The sequence below is a fragment of the Amblyomma maculatum genome, chromosome 8 (assembly GCF_055883805.1).
Source record: "Amblyomma maculatum isolate TAMU_Amacu chromosome 8, ASM5588380v1, whole genome shotgun sequence".
NCBI classification, from domain to species: Eukaryota; Metazoa; Arthropoda; class Arachnida; order Ixodida; family Ixodidae; genus Amblyomma; species Amblyomma maculatum.
In genome coordinates, this window is record NC_139351.1 from 121,640,461 (window position 1) to 121,665,170 (window position 24,710).

The window sequence follows — 24,710 nt, forward strand, 5'->3', positions numbered from 1 at the left end:
CAAAAGACCATCCATAAGGTTGGATGTCTTGGCGTCCTCAGTATCCACCCACAACCACAATGTACGCACCGTCCTCGCCGTGAACGTACAAAAGGCTTATTTTAGTATCAGTCAGGCTTCCATTCTGGACTTAATCGACATGCTCCATTTACCACTTAGTGTACGCAATTTTGTTAAATATTTCCTTGAAGGCAGACAATTTGCAATACGCGTCAGTGGCGATGCCATCGGATCATTAGCCGCTCTTCGCGGCGTACCTCAGAGATCAGTGTTGTCATCAACATTACTTATTACTGCATTTATCTCCCTTGCGTGGTGGTTACATGATGTGCGTGATGTAAAATTCTTAATATACGCTGATGACAACACGGCGCGGAGCACACACAAGGACCTGTACTGACTCAAGCCACTGCCTTGCAATCAGCTTTAGGTATATTACGTCTACATCTTCCACTGTGGTCTACATATGCTTCTCCCATTGCGCTTTAACTTGCCGCCAGTAAAACGACGTTCACGCTAGTCGCCAACCGCTACGGGCGCCGTAAACTAGCTGCAACACCTATTTGTCTATATCTGTCCAGAACACCACTTCAGAAAACCAAAAGAGTAAAAATATTGGATTTAACAAATCACGAGTCAGGGACTGGAATTGCATGGCTGTCTCACGCTGAAGTACAGGCGATCCAGACGCTGGATCTGATCGGACGCATTGCTCCTAAAAAGGGGTGTCCGCTTAAATGTTGGACGACAGTTGGTGCGGGCAGTTGTGCAACCAATCCTTGTTTATCAAGCTTCAACATTTCACAAGGGCACAATGGGATCGCCTTGAAGTTGTAAATCAAGAAGAAGGAGGCTCATCACCTGCCTTCCTCACTCCAACCTTGGCGCTCCAAGGAAACACACAGCTGAACACAATAGATGAACTGGTGCAGCAACTACGTGAGGCTCGCAGGCATTAAGGCCACCCTCTCTCACGCAACGTGCGCTATCAGGGCTTGTGCTTCATCGCATTCCATTCTAACGCCGCCACTGTCAGTTCTTGCTGCTTGGCGTTTTATACAACTGAGTGACAAGAAGCCAACAGAGTTACGAAGATCAAGAACACAGGAATCGTCGTCGTCATTTCGCCACCGAATTATGGAACAAGACGCCCGGTTGCCACAAGGTGCTATCGTAATTTACGTTGATGTAACCAGGCCTGCTAAGTGACAGCTGCAGTTTACTGTCCTTTTATGTCTTCACTGAATAAGACATCAAGATTTCAGTTACCGGAACCTCCATCTTCTTTTTGATTGGAGCTACTTGGTATTAAAGAGGCACTTCGCTCCGTGACCGTCATTCACACATGCTTCCCACGGCCCGTATTTTAATATTCACTGATGCCGTTCAGGTGACACAGCTGCTTAGGGACGTAAGTAGCAGCATAGAAATCTTCCAAAGTATATATTGTCAGCGGCATGCATTCCGCAGCAAATTCGTACTGAATGAATTCCGCGTGTCCTTCTGAGTTCCCAAAGCCTTGAGGATTCTGCGACCCGCCTGTTCACCCCAACCTCTTCATCGCCAAAGCTCCTTAAATTGGATAATGCTACACTCCTTTTAACAAGAAAGGAGCACCTTCGACTCCATACACTTGGTCTCATACCTCCGCGCATGGTAAGCCTCCCCCGCGGTCTAGTCCGTGCAGAGGAGGTTGCGCTTCGAGGATTCAAGTTGGTGTGGCCATAATACCTACAATGACTCGAAAGCGGCCTCAGTTTCGAGATTTGTATCCCCACCTTGGGTGTCCCGTCTGCAAGTCCTGAGATGCTGAAGCCGATATCCACCACACGCTGTGGGAATGTCCAGCGCCCAAGCTGACGCGGCCCGGAACCTGGTGGCAGGCAGCATGGTCTCTCACAATCCGTCGTCATATGCTGCTTGGACGCAGGGACCGCATCATCGTTCACTCGTGCATTTCATTGCATCAGCTAACTTTTATACATTTGTTTGATCATACCCTTCAGCCATCATAATATATCATTTATGCCCCGAGGAATAAACATCGCAAAAAAAAAAATAAAACGATATGCATCGCACCTTGTGCTTAAAGGGATATTAGCACTACGCAGTTGATCGAGGCTCACCAACGATCGTACTTCAGTACACGTGGTCTCGTATACGAAAGTATGCAGTGCCACACACGTTGCTCCGGCCAACAGATGCAGGCAGGGTAAAATAACCGCTCATTACCTTACCAAAATATTGGTACACATAAGAAAAATTAGTTGTGGTTAAGCTCTGGTTAACCCTAGTTGAATTGCGAAAGCAACGGCGGAATATTCTTTTGCGGCTACATTATTCCCTTATCACGCCCTATCATTGTAAGGTGCTACATTATTGGGGGCACTTAAGCTCATCACCCTCCCATATTAAAGGATCGATCTGATTTGGCAGCTCCTGCCCGTGGAATAGGAGTCACGTGAATTCAAATGTCATGGCAAGCTGATTTTTTTATGAGGAGACCGTAGCTACACTTCTTCACGGCGTAGCTGCGGCCACCCGAGGTCTCGCTGGCTGTTGGAGTATTGCTTTCGCAATAATAAACAATGATGATAATGCGTGAAGATTGAGCCAGTGTCTAAATACATGCATTAAAACGACAACGGGACAGTGTTAGACTCTTTCGCACATACTGTGTCGATTCCTGCCATCGCCAAAACGAAACTTCCAATCGAAACAGAAGACGCGGTAGGAAGCATGCTGGCTCTCATGACGAGAAAGGACAATCGGTGAAATATAAGCAGTATAAACAGCGCTGAAGCTCAAGAGTGACCAAAAATTCTTATCGAGATATTGTGAGGTTCTCGGGTATAAAGAAAGCACGCATAGCTGAGTACATGTCAACGGCACGCGACCGCTCGATCGAGCTAAGATGGCGACTCGGAAGCTGCGGCCGCTGTCACAGTGCTCTAGAATACCACGGTGTTGACAGACCACCAAGGTCACACTTTCTTTGTGAACACCTCAAACGAAGGCAAAGTAAATGTAAATCGGTTTACAGGAAAGCACAAGTGCTGCATCTCTCGCACTTTCTCTTTGAACACTTGAACCGTTGTGGATTCACTTTTTGCGTCCACATTTTGGCCATTTAATATAGTAACTAATTGGTTTTGGAATGGCTTCGAAACTTTACCGATTCTCAAGAGTTAGAGTTACAGCCTATACTGATGGGTCGGCTCGATATCGCGTAGGGTAGCCGGGAGCTTGTGTCTCTCAGCGATGATCAGAGCCCAGCCTGCCAGCTGCTTTTGTCAGTTGGGATCGAACTGTAAACGATCTCTCATCGCTCTATGTAGATTAGTTTCTATTCTTAGGGTGGATGGAGCTCAGAGAAGTACGTTATATGGTCAAAGTGTGCTCTGGGTGCCCCGCAGAAGGTGCATGCAAGGGACAAACGATCGGGGTGGATACATGCGAGGAGAGCTGAAGATACGGAACTGGATCTGGCGCCAGGTCACCTGCTAGAGCTTAAAGATATTTGTAGGGGGTGGGGTGGATACTGGAGCCGTTGCTCCCTATATGTAACCAGGCGTTTGCGTGCATTGCCTGGGTCTGTAGTTGGTCCTGATCGACTTACGTTTGCTCGAGCTGCATTGCGGGCTGCTTCATTCCCAGGGTTCCCATGTGGCAGGTAACCATGGAAGTTGAGCTGATCTGGTCGGGGGTTGAATGGAACTGAGAATTTTGAAAGCAGGTGTGTGAATCCTGCCTCGTGCAAAATTGCGGATTGCTGCTTTTTAATCACTAATGATTAGTGTGGCAGTGGCTGAGGAGATTGGCAAGGCAATTGCGGCTTCATCTGCCTCTAAGGAAGGTCGAACATTAATCTAACCAGAAACTATGGCGAGGAAGACAAAACATTTATTGACGCAAGGGTATTGACCCCCCGGCCCCCTGGGTCCCCGCATGGGCCCCACCACACTCAAACGTTCATGTTCAATCTGACCATGACGTCAGCAGCCCGGCAAACTGCGATCTTTTGCTTCGCCGGGTCCTTGGAGCGTAGTGCGGTCTCCCAGTCTTCCCAAGTCCGGAGTGGCACCGATCTGCCGGGGGAGGAGGAGACGTCGGGCAGTTTGGTAAGATATGGGTCAATGTCTCTTTAGGGGCTTGGCAGAAGGGGCAGGTTTGCGGATTTATTGATAGTGAGATAATAGGGAGGGAGTGGGGAGGGTCCTCGTTTGTAATCGTTGCCAGAGATGCTGTTCCCTGGTGGTAAGAGAGGAGTGTGGTAGTGGGTATTGTTTCCGTTCGGCGCGGAAGTGCGCGGTAAGCTCAGCGAAGGTATACATGCGCTCCTTCGAGAAATCTCCCCCCCCCCCCCCCCCCCCCTCGCCCCCGAGTTCCACCTGAACCCGGTTTCTTGACCCTCGGGCTAAGGAGTCGGCGGCCTCGTTGCTGTGATTTCCCGAGTGCGCAGGTACCCAGATGAGCTCAGCGCGTCGGGGGTGGTGGGGGGTTGGTGTGGCTAGCAGACATTTGGCAGAGAGATGTACCCTGCCTCTAGCGTAATTTAAGATTGCGGTTTTGGAGTCTCTGATGTTGTTGTTGTTATTGTTGTTGTCCAAATAACTTATGGCACATACCCACACAGGGGGATCGGCCAAGAATTGGGTAGCAAAGAATTTTTTTTTTAATATACTTGCATTACAAAAAAAAATGATTTGAGGGGTAGAGTAAAGGAAACAAAACGTGAAATAAGTGAAATATAAAATGAAAAGTGGTAACACTCACGGGAGATTGACACTACAATTGTAGAACAAGTGATGTTTAAATATTTAGCAAGGCAAACGATTTGAGTCCAGTAAAAAATTTTGCATGGCGGTAAACACAGACCTGTGACTGTGCCCAAGGATGGTGGCGCCAAATGATAACAATGTCGGGCTGCTTAAACTAAGGCCAAGCTGTTGCAATGGCCTTTCCATCAACTGTTTTCTCAGCGTGGTAAAGCGGCGGCAAAACAATAAAAAGTGATCTAATGTTTCTTGTTCACCGCAAAATGCGCAGACGGGAGACAGTGCCAAACCAGACCTGTAAAGATAGAAATTTAAAGGTGGGATACGGCATCGCAGCCTTGTTAGTGAAATTTCAAGTTGCCGTGAATGACATAATTTTCTATTCCAAGAATAATTTAGATGCAGGTAGTCATCAGATCTTCAAAGATGTCCATTTTTCATATTTAATAAGACGTTTCTTCGAAACCTCGCTGCGGTGATGTACGCGGTCGCCGGAAGGATAGATAATACGGGGCCATTAAGGGACTCTTTTGCCAAATTGTCAGCAAATTCATTTAAAGTCACATTGCTGTGGCCTGGAATATGTAAAATTTTCAAATGTCTAGGGATCAGGGAGACAAAGGTTTTTACTATTGCAGAATCCACCGACGAAGAGAGAGATGAACACAAGGATAGAGAGTCGGAAATTACTGCCACTTTAGAAAAAGAGGAGTCTAATTTCCGTAAAGCGAGTACCACCGCCAGAAACTCCGCCTCAAAAATTGGGGTGAAGTCCGGAAGCCGGACAGAAAAAGACCAGTCTAAATGTGGACAATATATACCCACACCCGCCTTTTCATTACTTTGAGATGCGTCAGTAGCTACAACTAAACTAGCAGAAAGACTTCTTAAATGATCTTCTAATAATCCGTTTAGAATAACGGATGATAAGTTTTTAGCATTATTCGGGAATATGTCGTCAAAGACAATTTTAATAGATGAACCGATGGTTTGTATGGGTAGAATACTAGGAAGGGAAACATTTAAAGGGTCCAGCAAATTTTTTACCATAACAACCTGCGGAGTGTGAAATTTAGACCAATGGACACCGAAAAAGGAGGTCGGTTGACAGCAAAAAATAGACATAGATCGGTGAAACTCTGATTCATATATCCTTAAGTACGTCTGAACGGTTAGAATTTGTAATCTATATATCAAGGGTGGAATCCGGGCTTCAAGATAGAGCACATTGTTGGCAACAAATTTTGGAAGTCCCAAACACAACCGAAGTGCTTCTCGCTCCAACAGAACAAGCGGTCGAATTTTATAAGTTGCTGATCCAGAAAACAAGACTGAACCGAACTCTAAAATTGGACGCACTGATGATGTAGTTGGCACTTCTTCTTCTTCTTCTTCTACCTTGATATTTGGCACATACCCACGAAGGGGGATTGGCCAGGGTTCAGTGTGGACTGCCAAATGTCCTACACAAACTGAATTAGTGTAATAAAGTAATTGACAACTAAACAAAAACAAAAGGTTTAAGATCACAAAAGTTATTGAATGAAAAAATATGATGCAAAAATTTGTAGTTTTGTACAGTGGTCTGTCAGGGCGTCAGGGCCATGGCGATGGCGGTCTCTTCATCTTCTTCTGCTGTGGTGCCTCGTGGCAGTTCGAAACTGAGGGGGTCGGTATCTGGTTGGTATACTACGGCCGTAGCTCCCCAGTCGTCTACAGCTGCATTTACCCAGACCGCATCCGGGGCGTCCCGTACAACTTGTGCAGTGCTTTCGCCCGTATATTCCTGCGGCCGTGTCGGAGTACCCGGGTTCGAATCCGACCTCGGCGGCTGCGTTTCGATGGAGGCGAAACGAAGAAGCGTCCGTGTGCTGTGCGATGTCAGCGCACGTTAAAGATCCCCAGGTGGTTGAAATTACTCCGCAGCCCTCCACTACGGCTCTTCTTTCTTTCTTTCCACTTTCACTCCCGCCTTCTTCCCTTCCCTTACGGCGCGGTTGAGGTGTCCACAGAAAACAAGTGAGACAGTTACCGCGCCTTTACCTTCCTATAAATCAATCAGATTTTTTTTATCCCGCAAAGGGTGCATGTTTCGAGGTAGCGGTTTGATGTAGAGAGATTCCCTGATGTGGGATTTTAGCGTGCTTAGTTTTGCGTCGTTGGCAGGGATCAGGATGTTAAGTTTGTGCAATATTTGTCTACCTGTGGGTGTGGCAGCAAGGCGCGTGTATTGGGTTTGAAGGTGTGCTTCACTTAATTTGCGTATTGCATTACGAAGCCCCAGGGCAAGCAGTTTATCGTTTCTTTTGTTCCCTTGTAGATTCAGAGCAGTTCTTATCGCTTGCTGAATCATGGCGTCTAGCTGCTGAGTTTCGCCTGCGGTAAGTCTAAGATAAGGGGTCGCGTAGGAGATACGACTAACTGTGTAAGCGTGGATTATGCGAAGAGTATCAGCTTCTCTGAGTCCGTGCGCCTTCCCCGTGACTCATCTTATTAGTTGCGCGGTTGCGGCGAGGGTTTGTTTCAGTCTTGTTAGTATCTCTTTGTTCTCCCCGTCGTTCTGCAGATACATACCAAGTATACGTAGCGTGTTCACACGAGGGACGCATCTACCTTGGATGTGTATTACAATGTTCGTGTAGTAGATCCCCCTTTCGGCGGCTCCGATTTCTCTGAAGAACATTCGATGGCATGTGTGATAGTAGCTATGGTGTCCGCTTTTATTTGTAGGGTATTTTCGATTTCTCCGCCGGACCCATGGGTTGCCCAGAGAGTAATGTCGTCATCATATAGCTTGTGCTGAAGGTGGGGGATAGCTTCTAATCTATGGGCAAGGGGAATAAGCGTTATAATAAATACGAAGATAGGGCAGAACCTTGTGGTGTTCCTACGCTGGCCAGCGTGTAGGGTTGTATGTGGATGTTGTCGACGTGCAGCGTCGCTGTTCGGTTTTGTAAAAAGGCCTTTACGTATCCGTGTACCTTGGTATCAACGTTGAGTTCCATCAGTGCTTGTAGAATGGCTGTGTCTTTGACGTTATCGAAAAATTTTTTGAAGTCAATGACTAGAAATTGCCTTCGTGTGTGCTGTCGCGTTCGGATCGCTTATGTCATTAGTTATCTGAAGTAAGGCATCCTGAGCGGACAGCCGAGGTCGAAAGCCTAGCATAGTATGTGGGTGCTGTGAAGTTTCGTCCATGTCTGCTGTAAGACGTGCTAACACGACGTGTTCAAGGAGTTTCCCGATCCAAGAGGGGAGCGATATGGGGCGCATGTTCTTAAAGGTGATTGGTTTGTTCGGTTTTTGTGAGCTACTTGAACTTAGAGGCGGCTGAAAGGGGGAAAATTGATGCGCTTATGAGAAAGTGTATCAAGAGGGTTTTGGTTACTTATGACGGCATCCACAGAGAGATTGTTGGCTATGGGAATGTAATGTCTCGCAGCTAGAAAGGCTCAGCACCACAAGGGTGGGGAAGGTAATTTTGGAAAAAGCAGGGCTAAATCCGGTTAGGGGAAGGGGTATGTAGGCCACCATAGGATGGAAGGCACGAGAGTTTAATCGAGAAGGCAGAAAAGAGCTGAGGCTAAGGAACGCATATATTCAAAGAATCCCAGGGAGTAGGTCGCATTTTTAGATGCGACAGGCGGAAAAATGTGGGAAGTCACCTTAGCGGTAGTAGTCGACGGGGGAGGGGGCTTGATCAGCATCTCTTGCTTGCGCGTCGGCACAAAGGCCACGTATGTGTTGAGCGACAGTAAAACTGCAATTCAAACATTTGGTAGTAGGATGATGTCTCCCGTGGCAAGAATTGGATAGGGTAATTAATCTCATTTGGACTCCGGCTCACGATTCTGTCAGTGGCAGCAAGGCTGCTCACAACCTGGCTTGAAATCTCTACTGCCAAGCAGGTCGGAATGAGCAAGCTGAGAAAGGCTACAACAGAGAAGGGCATCTGCTGTTGTATTATGATGTGACGCAATATTATAGAAGGCAGCGTCTGAAACTACCCTCTCCAGAAAAAATTCTAGACGGAAAATAGATGCCGGCATAGAGGCGTCTGCAAGCAGATGTTTATCCAAATCCGGTCTTAAAAAAATACATATTCTCAAATTTTGAAGATTAGAGCTGCAGAGTTTGCGGACAGAGGGGTACCCTTAACCACATAATATGGGAGTGTTTGCATTCCCCAGAAAGGGCAAACAACATTGATAGTAGAGAAGCCTGGGAGTCCTTGCTGGAAAGCCCAACCCCGGAACACCAGCTGCTAGCGGTTCACTGGCTGAAGAGGCCGCCAAGATACAAGGGATTTTGGTCAGCATCTGAAACGGATTCCCACCTGCCCCTGTCCTCCTCAAGAGGGGAGGGCCTGGGGTAGGAAAGAGCCCTTTTCTGTCGGACAATAAAGTTGATTCACTCACTCACTTACTCACTCTGGGTGTAGTGCGATGTCAGGGCACGTTAAAAATGTCCGGGTAGTCGAAGTTATTCCGGCACCCTCCACTACACCTCTTTCTTGCTTCCTTCTTTCAATACCACCTTTTCCCCTTCTCTAACGGTACGGTTCAGCTGTCCTTGCTGGGCCCATTGCGCTGTGACAGGTATAGATACTGCGCCTTTCCTTTCTAAACCACTTTACATTTTACAACGCATAAACGCCCGTATGCTGTACCATGTTAGTGGTTGGTTGGTTGGTTCATAGGAAAGGCGCAGTATCTGTCACACTTGCTCTGTGGACACCTGAACCGCGCCGTAAGGGAAGGGATGAAGGTGGGAGTGAAAGTGGATAGAGAGAAAGGGGGCCGTAGTGGAGGGCTACGGAGTAATTTCGACCACCTGGGGATCTTTAACGTGCGCTGACATCGCACAGCACACGGACGCCACTTCGTTTCGCCTCCATCGAAACGCAGCCGCCGAGGCCGGGATTCGATCCCGGGAACTCCGGCACAGTAGTCGGTACCATGTTAGTGCATGTTAAGATCATGGTCTAAATTATCAGCAGCCCTCCACTATGGCACCTCTCTCTTTGATCACTTCCATTACGACGCGGTCAGGTCTACACAAAGAAATGTCACATAGCTACCGCAGCTACTGCTCATTTCATACACTTAACCGAAAATTAGAGCTTATGAAGAAGTGTTTGATTTAGATAAAGGCAAGTCAATTAAAGTAATAATCTCCTGAGCCTAAGTGGGCTTTACTGCTGTCGCTGCTATGTAGTTAAATTAAAGTAATCAAACCAGATATATTTGCTTGTCGCGATACCAGCGCAAGCCGAGGGCCCGAGATTGATTGAATGTCCTTTATTGAATGGGAAGGCTCATGGCCATGGATGGGGGTAAAGGGGAGTAGACAATCTTTTAAGTGTTTAGGTCGTCACTCAAATCATATTGCTCTAACCAGGCCACTAAGCGAGTCATACTTGGCAAATATCATTCGTGTGTTAGCATCAGTTTCTAGAAAGGAACAGTAGTTCAGGCGGTGTGCTAGAATTTTAGTATAATATATCAAGGGCTTTAAAGACGCAGCAGTCTGTTCACGCTCTTGTTAAGATCCCGGTCGGCCGTTGCGAACGCTTTTCGATTTTAAATCTAAAATCGCGTCCGTGTGCCCGCGAGGTGGTCGAGTTGGTCGAAATTTCCGGAGCCATGCACACTGCGTCTCGTAGCCTGAGTCGCTTCGGGGTGTTAAATTCCAATCAAACCATTAAAAAACATTGACAATGATACAATGATCGTTGTTATTAGTTATTTGTGAGTGCCGAACACCGAACTCCGCGCTTTCCGCTTTTAAACCTGGCAACCAACTCGACTCCGGAAAAAGTTTCGGTGTCGCCTAGTGACGCCACCGGCACCGGTGACCTTTAGTGATGGCTTCCCCCCACGCTTTTCCCAGCTAGCGCCTAGCGTTGCTGGTGTTAGGGCACGCGGGGTTCAACGTCGCGTCCTGCGGCTGGGTCTTCATCGGGCACATTGGAGTTTAACTGCGGTGCCTGGGTGGCCGCCGCTAACAATGCTGTTATCTCATCTGTAACATCTCGTCGCGCGGCGTTATCAGGTATGTGCCGCAATTAGCCACTCTTTGTCGGCTCAGAGCGACACTTGTCGGCGGGGAAGCCCGCCGAGCGTGCGCCCGTGGTCCACTCGCCTCACGTGTTGAAACCCGCGGCTATTGTAACGTGCTTGCGCAGCGCGTGTAGACTGCGCCCTGCAAATCGGCACATGTTTGTTCACTGGTTTTTAAGGCTGGCTACGTCTGTGTAGTCCACGTATTATTGTCTGTTCAAGAAAGTCTCCGGGCGCGTTTGCGGAGGGATGCATATTAACCTCTATTTATTCTGTTAATTTGCCTGGTTGCTGTGGCAGTGTTCCTATCAATGATTCTTGCTGTTAGATTTTTAAGGGCGTGTTCCTAGTTTTTATTTTTACATTTCACGAACTGAAACACCTCGCTCTGCCGGACGATGGATGCTTTCCTCCGGTCGCCAAAGCCACGGTATCTCCCGCCTTTAAGCTCTAAGAATAGTAGCGGCGTTACGGCGCCGAAGTGTTCGTTTTTCCTTCTAGGCATGCGGTCGCCTACCTCTTCCGCACCAGAAAACGAAAGAAAACCTTGCGCGTCAAACACTAAAAAACAGGTTGTGGCACCATCACAGCGCGTCAGGTTTGTGCAATCATTAACGACGTGCACTTCTAGCGTAGAATCAGATTCACCTTTCGCATATGTCGATTGACCGCCTACCTATATATTGCATAACGTGCCTCTCTGTCCAAAATAGCTGCTTTAATATTTGAGTTTTGCTTTGTTTCGCGTTACAGCAATCTGAAAATAGCAGAACTGAGTCCACGCTGGAAGCAGGTTAGGGGAGCTATCCTTGAGCATTTTAAGTAGTTGCTATTAGGAATAAATAAAACTTGAGCGCAAAAATTGGGGGCACTTGAAGGGAGGAGGCAGCGTTCATGAACTCTTTTATAGCTGCATGAAAGGACTGGTCTGACGCTTCTATTGGGCAAGTTTCTCGCTATGACGAAACGAATGACAAGTAATAACAAAACCTTCCAATTGGGCGCAAAGTGAAATTATTAAGGAGAATAGACTGCCGAGGCTTGACATTTGAGCGCGTTTATTATTTTTTTCGCCCTGACGCTTATAAGGAGACTTTAAGCGCCAGTTCACATGGAGCTCAAGCCCAGGTTTTGGGTTGGTCAGTCTTGCTTTTTCATATTGCAGTTCGTATGCCGAGGTTTTATTGCAGATTCTGGACGAAAGAGTGTTTAAAAGAAATTCGGTGTAAAAAAATCTAGCCGGCAGTCCAAAACTTTAATGTTTTATGAAGAAAAAAAAAAAAAGGTAACACCTAAAACTGTGTTTGGATTGGTTGGGGTCAACTGTTGAGGCGCAGGAATGTGCAGATTTTACAGATATTTTTGTGTGTGATTTCAGTTAAATTCAGGTGGTTCTCATTATTTATATATGAGTAAGCTTTGACAAAACATTAAGGAGTGCACGTCTCGCTTAACTCATAATAAACACACTCAGCATGTCAAAGAATTCATTGGTGCTAAAGATTACTTCAAATATTCCTTCTTTTCACTGACCTCCCACGACTGGAGTCAGCTACCTGCCGACATTGTGTGCAATATCTCATGATCAATTTTCATCTTGCTTTATGATCGTTTGTGTAGCATCTAGCAATTATATTTCCAATATGGGATTTTTGTAGCTGTTTCTCTTAGTATTTTGCCACTATGCTTGTATTGACCTTACTCCTGCCTTATCCTGGAAAGAGCTGGTATTATGTAATAAATAAATTAGTAAATAAATAACATAAAGGAGCGAAGTTTTTCCTCAGAAAAAAACACGAACCATGCTGCAATGTGCAAGGTTTGCAGCAAATGATAATATAGTGTAACAAAATTTCTGTGATGCTAACCTTATGCAAGCAGCGTAGTACTAAGTGTTAGGAGTTTCTTGCTGGGTAAAGAAAACTTGACTCTCTGCTTATTTAGAAATCTGAAGCATTGTATTAAGGTCCTCTTTAGTATTTCTGATAGGTAAAATGGTGGAAATGACTGGCAAATGTGTTTTATCCAGTGTCAGCATTAAAGGGAAGCAAGCGGTGGGGGGCATCAACTCTGCTTTCTGTGCCACACCAAAATGCTGGCCGTCGCCGTCGGAACCGTCTAACTGTCACCACATTGTTATCGTAAGGGCCCATAATTAGCCTCAGATATGTAAGGTACTGTAAAGTGAAAGTGTTAGTCAAAAAAGAAATCGTAGCAAATCAGCGTGAAATATTGAATGTGAGATAGATGTTGGGAAGAATAGAGTCAGATCTGTTGGGCTAGCATAATGTTGGCATCTTGGCATCTAGGTCTGCTCTTGTCAAGCTAAGTGGATAGTCACTGTATGATAAGATCTCTTTTGTCTATCTAGTTGGCACTCACATTATAAAGTCACATACTCTTTGCTTCTTTTCACCTAGCCAGGTTTTCTCTTGTAGCAGCATTTAAGTTGGAGCAATGAATCTGATAGTGAAGACTAATTTGCAGTGTCTGGCTAGTAGTGCGGCTGTACTACATGTCATCGACCGCGCTGAAATAGTCACTGCTAAACCATATCTGTGCTGTTTTTCATAAGCCAGTCATGCTGCTTATTATCATACACAGAGGGTGCTGTTCTGCCAAGGCTAGACTGAGGTCAAGGTAGTTTTGTGTGTGGAGCCATTAGGAAGCTGACAGACTGCTCAAATGATGGAGTTGTACTAAAGCTGATTGGTATTGGAGTGGAAAGAAGGTCTGTTATTTAAATGATTCCACTGAGGCCCATGTCATGGCCCTTTACTAATTCTTCAATGAACAAAAGAGTGCTCTTTTGATTGCTGTATCTAGACTGCCCGGCATTTTAAGCATGTCGATGTTGTCATGTTAGGCAAGTTCGTGGAGAAACAGCTATCACGTCAGAAGAGGAATGCACAAAAAGCCAGGTGCTGTCCTTGACTTTTTGTTACGATTTTTACATAATGTGGCAGCTTATGTTTGCTTAACCTACTATTTTTACTTCTGCAATATGTTATTTGTGCACCCGTCGCTTATGTACTAATGCGCAAAAGTTCAATTTTTCCTATAAAGCTGATTGGACAAGGCGAATTTCCATATGCAGCGTAAGCACAGTGTTCACCTACTTTGTTGGGCTGTTTTCGGTGTGTGTTTCCTTTTTTTTTGCATGGAATACATCTGACACAACAGCTTATATCCAGCTATAAGCTACATTGTGCATCAATTGGTAATAATAAGTGCTTTTCATTGTGGTGTGCAGGGTGTGGTTTTCAACGCTCTTTTAGAGCCAGTTGCTTGCACGTAATAGGAGGATCAAGGGAGAAAAATGGTTGATGAGATCGACCTGAAGGATGAACTTCATTTGGTTTAACGAAACACAGTCGTTTGCTGTGAGAACTTATTAGAAGAATTACGTTTAATTGCTTATGTCTCCTATTAGAAGAATTAGGTTTAATGGCTTATGTCTCCTATTTTGTTGTAGGCCGCTGCATTGCAGCATTTAACTGCGTGCCCAATTCATATTTTGGGTGAATCTCTACAGTTTAAACATAGTGCCCTCCATCTTCTTAGAAAAGTTACGCAGATATTGCATCAACCTCATAGTGTAGCTTCCTTTAAATCATTTCTGAGTTTGTTTCATAGTGAATGATGAATAATGAAAGCATGGGCATGTGTTTTGACTGAAAGAAGTGCCCGGTTATCTGGCCTCATTTGAGGAGCATAATAGCTTTGAAACAAGTGGGCCGGAATGAAAAATATATCTATATATGTTAGACATCTGGCTAGTACTGGTTATGTTTCGTGTACACGTTGGCAGCTGTCGCCAGTTGGAATGCCCATTTGCAGACAAGTTTTTGTCTCCTAGCTCGGGATGAAAGTGAACTCCTCCTTCAAATCGATTTTACATATGTGTGGCCTCTCTCATCTTGGCTTATGCCTAGCTTGTTTCACTGAGGGGATTAAAGCTGGTGCTAGGTCCCGCAGAGTGCGGCATATCTTTGCTTCATTGTTTTGAACTTCTCTCACGTTTCATTAAAAGTGCATTTCTCATTTTTCTCGTCTAGTTTATCCTTTTTGGGGGGAAAATTTATTTTATATTACCGTACTTTGTGGCATGGGATATGCACGAGCGTTACGGCACGTCCACGCGTCCAACTCTTGAGAGCCGTGCTTATCAGCTGTCTTGACACCAGATGACCCGTGCAAGTGCTGAGCGGTACTTGAACGCTGACTGGCTTACATTCCTTGTTTTACGAGTGCGAGTATCGCACAGCAGGCTCCTGCTTTTGTTGCAATGGGCAGGGCTACTGCCCTGCCTAGGGATGGAATGGATGATGTCAACTGTGAGGTCCGTTGCCCACGTGTGTCTACTGGAACGGATATTTTTTCGATGTGCGAGGACCTTCAGTATTACTGCTGTACAGTGTATGAGGTTTCGGGCGTGTTCCTGCCAAGTTAAGGTGATGTTCTTTTTTTCTTTATCACAACTTGTCCTTTTTATCTCTGCTCTCTGATGGTGCCTGCCTGTAGGCTTCGACTTTGTACGAGTTGTGAAAGCAAGGCTGCTTCTCGTGTCTTGTGAAGTTCCTTAGTCTTTTTTTTTTTTTTTTTTTTTTTTTTTTGTGCTGGAGTGCACATTCTCTTCTTCCTTTCCTTCTAGTTATGGTTACACTCCTTGCAGATTCAATGCCATGATTCTATGTCCATGCCTCCTCCGACAAATTACAAAAAAAGAAAAAGAATTGACTTTTCACATTATTGCAACTGTTGAATTCTATTTTGTTATGTGGTGTGGCAGGGAAAAATGTTATATTTTTATAGTTTTATGGATTCTGTGTCTGTGGCTAATGTGTTTTTGCCAGTGAACATTTTTTTTTTACAGCTATTTGACTCATGGTTTGGTTTTGCTGTTTTTGTTTTGGCAGTTGCTCAGTGTTATCCAGTCTTGCATAGAGTCCAGTAGCCTTGTTGTAGTATCTTATTGGTAACATGAATCTCTCCACTGCTTCTTGATTAGAATCAGTGATAAAGTGTCCAATGCCCCAGCCAATATAAATGAGAAAATGTATTACCTACTTTGGATAGAACTCCTTACCACAGTGCCACTGACACTGTGTGTATTATACCTTTGTCACAAAGGCAATCTCAGTGACCATTGAGTCAATGGCCATCTAAATTTTCGAAGGTCATAGTGATGCACCTCTGCCTTATGACAAATTTCAATAACCATTCAGTAGTGAGTTCATCATTTGACAGGTGGCTCCACTGGTAACAACATCCAGTAAAAAAATATGAAGTCAAGCAGGATAAAACGAGGCTGATGTTGCCCTGAGTGCTATTTTTATTTGCAAGTTCGTTTGCAGGAGGGTAATCGAATACCTCACAGCTCGGCATAATCCGGAGGCACCATAGGCAAGCAACGGCAGAACGCCGATGGGCTATTGATGCTCAATTGCCGCATTCATTTCGCGCCAGCGATGGCACCATAGCTCGGCGGTCGTCTTTGCTCTGTTCATAGTCACTATCGTTAGAAGCACTTGTGGGGCTCTCCTTGTACTCGGTTGTCTCAAAGTGCTCTCAGAGGCGAAGATGAGCAAAACGCTGTGGCACGCCACACCGCCTTAGAAGAACAGCGTCAGTTTGTTTACGTCTGACCATCACACATTCTACAAGGCGATCTTTTGGACTCTTGAAAAACTAGTTGATGAACTGGTTAATGTAGTCTAGATAATTTAATCCAGAGAATGTTTTTGTTACTTTTAAGTTTCTGCGTTTTTCACATTATGGAGAGCGCGAGGCTGCTTTCAATATTCCTTGGCATTCTAATAGTCCTTTGCGAATCTCATTGAGTCAATGTCGATTGAGTTCAATGGTCATTAAAAACTGCTGTGTGGCAGTGGCCGATCCCCATTGAGTTCGATCTCTGTCCACTCAACTGTCCATGTGAGAGGGTGTTAGCCTGTTTACCCTGACCTTGGCGCCAGTGTTTTACATTCATCTGTCTTTACAACATTTGCATTCTTGGAAAACATAAGCCTTCTTTGTGGCATCATTTGGGAATATTTTTGGTTTTGTACAATTCTATAGCCTCCATTTGTTTCGGATCCCTTTCCTCTACTTCGTGTAGAAAGTTGGAGAAGTAATCATGCTGATTAAGCTTTTTGCATATTGATCACTGAGTTCTCTGCTAAGTGTAATCACAACGGTAAGGCAGCGAAGCTGGAAATTGATCTCCCTAATGTTATTGTACAGTGGTCTTGCTGGTGATAGCGATAAGTCTCATCCTCACTAATTATCTGTGCATACTTCTTTTACTTTTTGGTATCGCGAGGCCAATGAATTGCATGGTGGAGAGGGGATAGCTCTGTGAGGCTGCAGTTTTGCAGCTTCCTGACTTTTGTTATGCAGGAAGCTTGCACACGTTAGTAGGAATTTAAGTTGCTGGCTCACACTATCATAAAATACACAATAAATCTGACAGACATATGTGCTTGCCGTTGTTGACAGACACTGCTTAAAGCTTCCGAATGAACAGCTGTGTGTGTGACTCAACTTTGAACTGTGAGCATTATTTATGCTGGTACAGCTGTGTCTACATCCCAAGTGACCTGTCTAAGAGCAAAGCAACATGTGCTGTATGTGCGGAAGTATGGTGCAGCACTTTTGAATTATTTATGGTATTTGACATACCACTCCTCACCTGGGGTTACAAAAACATTTGCACTTCAATGGAGGAGATCAGCTATCCTATGCTAACAACAATAACAGGCTCCAGTGTATGAATTTGATGCTTTGACTCGCGCTAAAACCATCATCGATAGCTTTGAATGCAAACCTGTTTAGACTGCGCAGCCTTGCTGCTGTTCTGTGACGGCCATGGCATGCAGGTGATCATGTGACGTCAGTGCTGGCAGCATATAAATCCGAAAGGAATAACCAATTCAGCTCCATCTTTCATTGCATGTTAAGAAATGATTTTATGGAATGGCGGCGTCGTGTCATTTGTATTTTCATTGTTCCTCTTTTGCAGGCTTAGCTCCACCAGTCAAATAACCGAGCTGAAATCCATAGTTCCGCCATGGGGGAGCGAGGGAGCGAATTTCCGCTGCGTCCGCTCGAGGAAAACCAAGTCCTCATTCTGCCGCCAAGTCAGACGCCAACGGTTCACCGCACATCTAATGCGTAAGGACTGTACCGCACTGCTGTTTCAGAAAAATGCAAATGAGGTCTCATTAATATGCACTTCTTGCGTGTGTCTTTGGTTGTGACGAATTCACAGTATATTGCTGTGGATTGCTTTTTGCCACATGGCGTACTTCAGTTGGCAAAAAATGATGGCACATAGGCGTTAATACTGCATTTGGTGCCATCATGGCTGGGTTCAAACCTTGCAACCCTGTGCCTATCAGCTGAATTCCGTTTTCATTTCATTTGTTTTATGCTCAGAAAGAGTAATTCTGGAGACTCTGAATCGCTCTTTACTGCTTAGATGCCATTTTTCGAGGGCACTGCATTTGCTTTCAAAGTAGCGTAATTTCATCGTACAGTCTGCACGCAATGTGTAATTCTTGAGGCAATTCAATTTTTACTTAATAATTTGATGGGCTCGTTGGATGAAATTGCCCTGGACGCAGGCACGTATGTGAAAGGGGCGAGGAGCTGAATGGATTGCCGGCGGTCAAGACTAGCCCCAAGGACTCCTACAACCTGCTGTACTTGATTATGCTCATACATGGCGTTGGCACGCTCATGCCGTGGAACATGTTCATCAATGCGAAATCGGTGAGTGTCCAAGGGCTTTGCCGTGCTGTAGTTGCACATTTGCAATAAGCAATCAAGGGGGGGATCCTTGCAAGCTTTTGCAGGTATGTATGCTATAGGGAAAGGTCAGAATTAGAGACAGGGGCCCCTTGCCGTTTGAGTGATCTAGTCAGGTCTATTTGCACAATTTGGAGTGATGATTGTTCGCACTGCATTTTTTCTTCGGAACGCTGAACGTGCGAGTGATTTATGTTGCGAAGCCAACAGGCTTTTCATCAATTAGGCTCCTTCAGGTAGAAAATAAATTCTGCTATGTAAAGCTGGTCAGCATATCTTTTTGCCCCAGTCTCTCAAGTTGCTTCCCTTGTTGTACTGTTATCTATTTGGACTGACTGTAAAGTATTGGCTTCAGACTGAATGTTTAGGGCTTTTAGTTTGAAAGGGTTATTGGTGCAATAGTATGCTGATGCTCGGAATATTATTTTCGTTCACTGCAGTGCTTCTTGTGGCTTGTGCGAAAATTTTTAATCACCCTCTTTCGTGCTACTTCCTTGTCCAGGTCATCTTTTACAAAGCTAAACACCATACCAGTTGCTCATCTCTTTATGCAGCCTGCCGGGCACAATCACATATTGCCCCTAAAATTAGAGGGTAACCTGTATTAGAGCATGTTAAATTTTCTGCGTCTTGTGTCAGTGCATTTTGCATGCTGCTTCTATTTTGCTCCTGTTATTATTGCTGTATGTTTAAATCTTTCTTTTTTGTTCCTTACTGTTTTGAATTTCTTTGGTATCACTTGGATTTGTCAAGCTTTTCAAAGTTTGATGTACAGTCTTTGTCAAAAATATACGGCCCAAGGGTTTCGCTTCTAAGCCCTGTAACGCGGCGCCTGGTAGCAATTCTGGAATATGACTGTAAGCAAGAGCAGAATGAGGACGAGCTTTGTTATCTATAAGATTTTGAACGCCAGTGTTGCGATACGAGCCCCATTACGGGGCTTAGAAGGAAAACCCCTGGGCAGTGTACTTTTGACAAAGACTGTACCTTTCACTTCTGTTCCTTATTTAAATTGTCTCACTTCAAACCTTTATGAAGTCGGTGTGTATGTTTGTATATATTTGTTACGAACTATTCTAGTGAAGTGTGTTTCCAGTCTTTCCCCAACCCAGGTGATTCCTACTGAGGTCTTTACAAGCGTTTATAGGAATGAATGATTACTGATGCTTAAACAATGACCAGAATACAGTAATGAGTAAATGGGTTCCCATGGCTCTGCCCTGTCATTTCTTTGGGTGTCTGGTATATAGCCTCTGGAAAACACTGGCTTCCGGTGCGCTGTTGCCTTTGCAGTACTTTCAAGATTACAAGCTGGCGCCAGGCGGGCTCACTAACGGCTCGGCGGCGGCCAATGAGCTCACGCTGTACAGGAATGACTTTATGGGTTACATCACGCTGGCCTCACAGCTGCCAAATTTGCTGTGCAATTTTCTGAACCTCTTTCTTCAATTTGGGTGAGTGCACCAAAGGTAGTAGTAAAACATCGGACTGTCATGCTGGGTTCCCGTAGAGTTGCCTTCTTGCATTATTGCAGTATTCTGTGAACAGGTTTGGGTGTTGATCAGTCTGTGGTGTTCTTTTCTTATTCGTTAATTTATTTTTTCTCAGAGTAACCAAGGAGATTTGTTGGTTCTGCTTTGGTTTGAAGGCTTTGTATACAATGGTGGCAGGGAGGATAAATTAAGGGGAGGGGGGCATTATCTGAAGGTCGAGAGGAGAAATGGGTGGGACCTGTAAGTTTGTTGGGTTATGCTGATAATCTGAGTGATACTGGGGATGGTAATGCTGAAAAAGAGGATGTGGATTGGCTTATGGGGATGCTGTGGACACTTTGTTGTTCGGCAATAAGTTATCATTTGGGTATATGCTGAATAAGAGATGTGAGTAGGCTTGAATGAATGCTTGGAAACATTGCCCTTTTGGATTCCCCAACAGCACTTGTATGGCCAGAATTTTGAGAGGGGAATGTGGCGTGATAAAACATTGACTGGGATGGTGATGTTTGTCTGCGGTTGGCTTGAAGGTTGGGTCCGATATTGGGTCACCAGAAATTATGACGATGCGCCTGCATTTAAACGTAGGCAGAGTAAGGGACCAAGAGCACGTTAAGCTAGCAGACATACTGTATTTGCACGATTCTAACGCGCACCTTACTTCCCGAAAATAAGCGTTAAAAAATACATGCACGTTACAATTGGACTCAAAACCGGAATCGAAATCTCAAAACCCGAAACAAAGCAGCTCAATAAACCATAGCCAGCCACATTGCCATTGGTCTTGCTTCTGGCATGGACGCTTCCAGTAAGCCACCTCGTGTTTTTCGGTTGAGTTGTGTTTATCCAGCCGCTCGATGTGTGCTTCAAATCATGATGACATCAAATAAGTCTGTAAAGGATTGCGTGTGCGCAGCGTACAGCGACTGGTTCTGTGAGCAAGCCCTCGCGCAATTTCAGGGGGGCGACGCTTGGGGACATTGTGAGATGGATTCACGGCGCATGGACGACGCTTCCGCTATCAATGGTCATGCTTGCACAAGATGACCATTTGTGGTCGATGAACAAACAGTGAGAAAGAACTGTCTTCCGACTCTGACGGCACATAGCCTATGATGTTCATGTCTCATGATTGTGTTTATGCATGCCGATTTTGTTTCATTAAACGTTTTAATCAACTTTCAGACACTTGTTCACTGCATTATTCCTTGTGTGCGGTAGAATCGGCACCAAGTTATTTTCGTGGTTTCCAGGCGTTAAATAACACTGCACGTTATAATCTTGCAGATACGGTATTATGTCATCCTGACCGCCGTGAATGCTGTCTGGGGCCCCAACATCTTTTATCATATTTGCTGGCAGGCTTGGCCATGTTGACAGCACTATAACTGCATGTGTATGAAAGACACTAAAACACGGATGTTGCCATCATCAGCTGAATGCGCAAGCAAACTGTGATGACGTGGAAACAGTTTTCTTGCATGCCAGCCTCTGAGGTTAGGCAATGCCATCATTTACTTTGAGGTGGCCGTTAGGATTGCTGACATCACGAGTCTTTATCCAAGGTATGCGGGAAAGATGCTTCACTTTTAAACTCAGTTTCATCAGCAAATAATGCATTTTTCTGCCGCCGAGCGAGCATCAGCATAGTCACAGAGAGCCAAGCAGTCCATTGTGTCCAACTTCCGAGCATAGGTGCAAATGGATGTTTTACTTGCTTCCACATGCCATGTCATTATTTCATCTTTTTTTCCCCAACAGAGATCGTAGTCTAACGCCAAGAATCGTCATCAGTATCCTCATTGAGGCTGTTGTGTTCATTGCGACTGTTGTGTTGGCCATGGTGGATTCCTCCTCATGTAAGCAGCGCTTGCATGACATCTCTGTGAAAAATTAGGGCTTCATGCTGAAGCCTCGGGGCAAAGATTTATATGTTGTTGCCTTTTGTACTGACATTCATTAGCCTCGCAAAAATGGCTACAGGTAGCAGTTTTTTTCTTTGGAAATATGGATTCATTAACATTTGGAGCATGTTATGGCAGTTTCTAATGCTAATTTTAGGCTGTCTCGCACCCACCCATATTGTCTAGTTGAATTGATATAGCCTCCTGTCTTTCCTTTTGCAGGGCCAATCATGTTCTTCTATGTCACCATGGCTCTTGTTGTTCTGCTGAACAGTAAGTCATTCCAAGCCGCTTGTGTTGGGAGGCATTGTGTGCAGAGGGGGTGGCAGCCTTAAAGCTTAAAAGAAGGCACACACTTTGAAAAAAGGCTTTTTTTTAATGACTTTTATTATTCTGATTTCTGAGCAACCATTATCGAGCCTCTTTCATATATGAAAAGATCAGAGCCACAAATATCGAGGGGAGCTATTAAAACCTAAGCCTTATTTGCAGCTCTGTGATAGTGCTGCTTTCAGAGGTGCAGATCTGACCCATTTTGAAGTGTGTGAGGCGTCAAATCATGGTGTTGTGTGCAGTCAGGCTAATGCAAGCTGGTAGGCCTGAACTTTTACTTTCAAAGGCCAGCTTCGCCACTTTATTATCCCTGAAGTAATATAAAAATAAAGGAACATTTTCACCAATAAAGCATATTTTTTTTTTGTAACTTCTAATTTTGTTTTTCTAAACCTCTCTGTTTTGAGGTCAAACGGCTTTGATACATATCAGTTCATATAGTTATTGTAGTCGCATCAAGCCCCAATTCATCGTGCAAAATCTCTACAGCATAAGGATTAAACTGTATGCGTTTTTGATGCATTCTTTTAAAGACTCAAACTTTCTTATTCGGGCACCAGCTATTGAAAACTATGCACCAGACAAGAAATTGTCCCTAAATGATGCATACTAATCAAATGACAATAGTTTGCTCTGTTGTATACAGTGGTGTGTTAGCAACCAGAAAAACCATTTTTCAGTGTTTGCCATGTCCAAAGGCCATGAATGTACTCTTTATTGCTTGTGTGTGACATTTAGGAACAGAAAGCATTGAGCTATTTTAATTAAAAGATTGATATCTATATAGAACGCAATATTTACTCATTTAGCATTAATATTAAAGCGAATGAGCACTGACCAACACAGGTAAGGTATGAGGAGATTTGGTGCAAAAGAAAAGGTCTTTCCTCATATAGCACAGATTGAACACTCGAGTGACCAAAATACGGGATTTATTATTCTAATTTTGTAGTGAAAATCGTGTTGAAACACTGCCATTGTTGGTGAGGTCCACCACGTGGCCGCACCTTTGAAAAATTATCATCGAATTCTTGGAGTACACTGTTCTTTTTACTTCACAAATGCTTGTCATGTTTTATCACATTTTGTGCGGTCTCAGTGCAGCCTTCAATAAAAAACAACGCTCCCTTCACATCGATGATTATGTTTTGTTTTTGTTTTTTTAGCTTTCCTCTCTAGATGGCGCCACGCTGCTTTGAATTTCTTGAATGAAGCGGTAACCATAGCTGACTGAAAGTTTCATCAACAAGGCTTATGCCCTGCGCCTTCCTTGCATGTAGCAACTGAAACTAAGGTTACTCCATGTACTATAAAAATGTCCAATTACATTCTGGTGGCTGAGATGCAGTAAAACCTCATTGATAAGATTTAAAAAAATGCCGGAAAAAACCGCATTTTCCGGGAACAGGTATAATCCGAACTGCCTAGTATTAAAAAAGTTAATTGCTGAATGAGGTACAAAGGCATTTAGGATGGAAACTTTCACTCATAAAAATGTAGACTAGCACTTACGGACATGAAGTATGCGCAGCTCCTTTTTTAACTTTTGCAGAATTCAGTTCATATTTGTGTTTTCCTAAAGGAAGAGATTTAACAACACATCTGGTTCACAGAAGGATTGACGAGCAGGGATCGCTTCCTTAATTGTTTCAGGATGCTTCATCCCCTTTCACCAGTAACATGTGGTGCTTCATCCCCTTACAACAGTAACATGTGGGGAAACCATCGCGATGGCTTACAGTCGCTGCGGTTTTGCTCATGCTGCTTCCCACAGACCCGGCCCATTCGTATGCAAGCGAATAGATTAAAACTTCGTTTATTTGACTTTATGGAACCAGGATAAAAATTTGAACTATCACCTCGTTTATTTGACTTCGCGGAACAGGGATAAAAATTAGAATTATTGAATTTATTTATTTATTTATTTATTTACCCTCAGGGCCCGGAGGCATGTCCTTGAAAAGAACTGACAAAAACCATTTGCATTACGGTAAATGTACCGTATTTACTTGCATAACGACCTCCTCGAATAATACCCACCCCCCACTTTTGCCACTGAGTATTTGAAAAAAAAAAAGTAAAAGCTTTCGTTAGTGCGTTCCTCTGTTTTGCGACGTCGTCATCGTTTCATTCCATCATGCAGTGCGCCAAGGAGCTGCGCAGCTGTATGCAGCTATATAACATCATGGCATGTTTTTCTTTTCATGCTAGCTCTATCGGGAAAAAGAAAGTAGGGAGGGGGGGAGGGGGGGGTGGACAACTTGAGACAGAGTGCCTGCGCACGTCCGGTTATGCAGGCATTGTTTTCAATTTATTGTGTCGTGTTTG

At 44.5% G+C, this 24,710-nt stretch overlaps 1 protein-coding gene across 2 annotated transcripts in view; it reads left to right on the forward strand.

Annotated features, from left to right (window-relative positions):
- Positions 1-10,646: 10,646 nt before the first annotated feature.
- The window catches only part of Ent2 (Equilibrative nucleoside transporter 2), a 45,868-nt gene continuing 31,804 nt past the window's right edge, over positions 10,647-24,710 (forward strand). Inside the window, exons 1-6 of one of the 2 annotated variants that reach the window (XM_084577477.1) lie at positions 10,647-10,832; positions 17,865-18,016; positions 18,469-18,616; positions 19,946-20,106; positions 21,907-22,004; positions 22,272-22,322. In XM_084577477.1, coding sequence (XP_084433603.1) covers positions 17,913-18,016; positions 18,469-18,616; positions 19,946-20,106; positions 21,907-22,004; positions 22,272-22,322 — 562 coding nt within the window. In that variant the 5' untranslated portion in view covers positions 10,647-10,832; positions 17,865-17,912. Of the gene's footprint in view, positions 10,833-11,059; positions 11,271-17,864; positions 18,017-18,468; positions 18,617-19,945; positions 20,107-21,906; positions 22,005-22,271; positions 22,323-24,710 lie in introns of those variants that run through there. The other variant, XM_084577478.1, reaches the window with a different exon arrangement.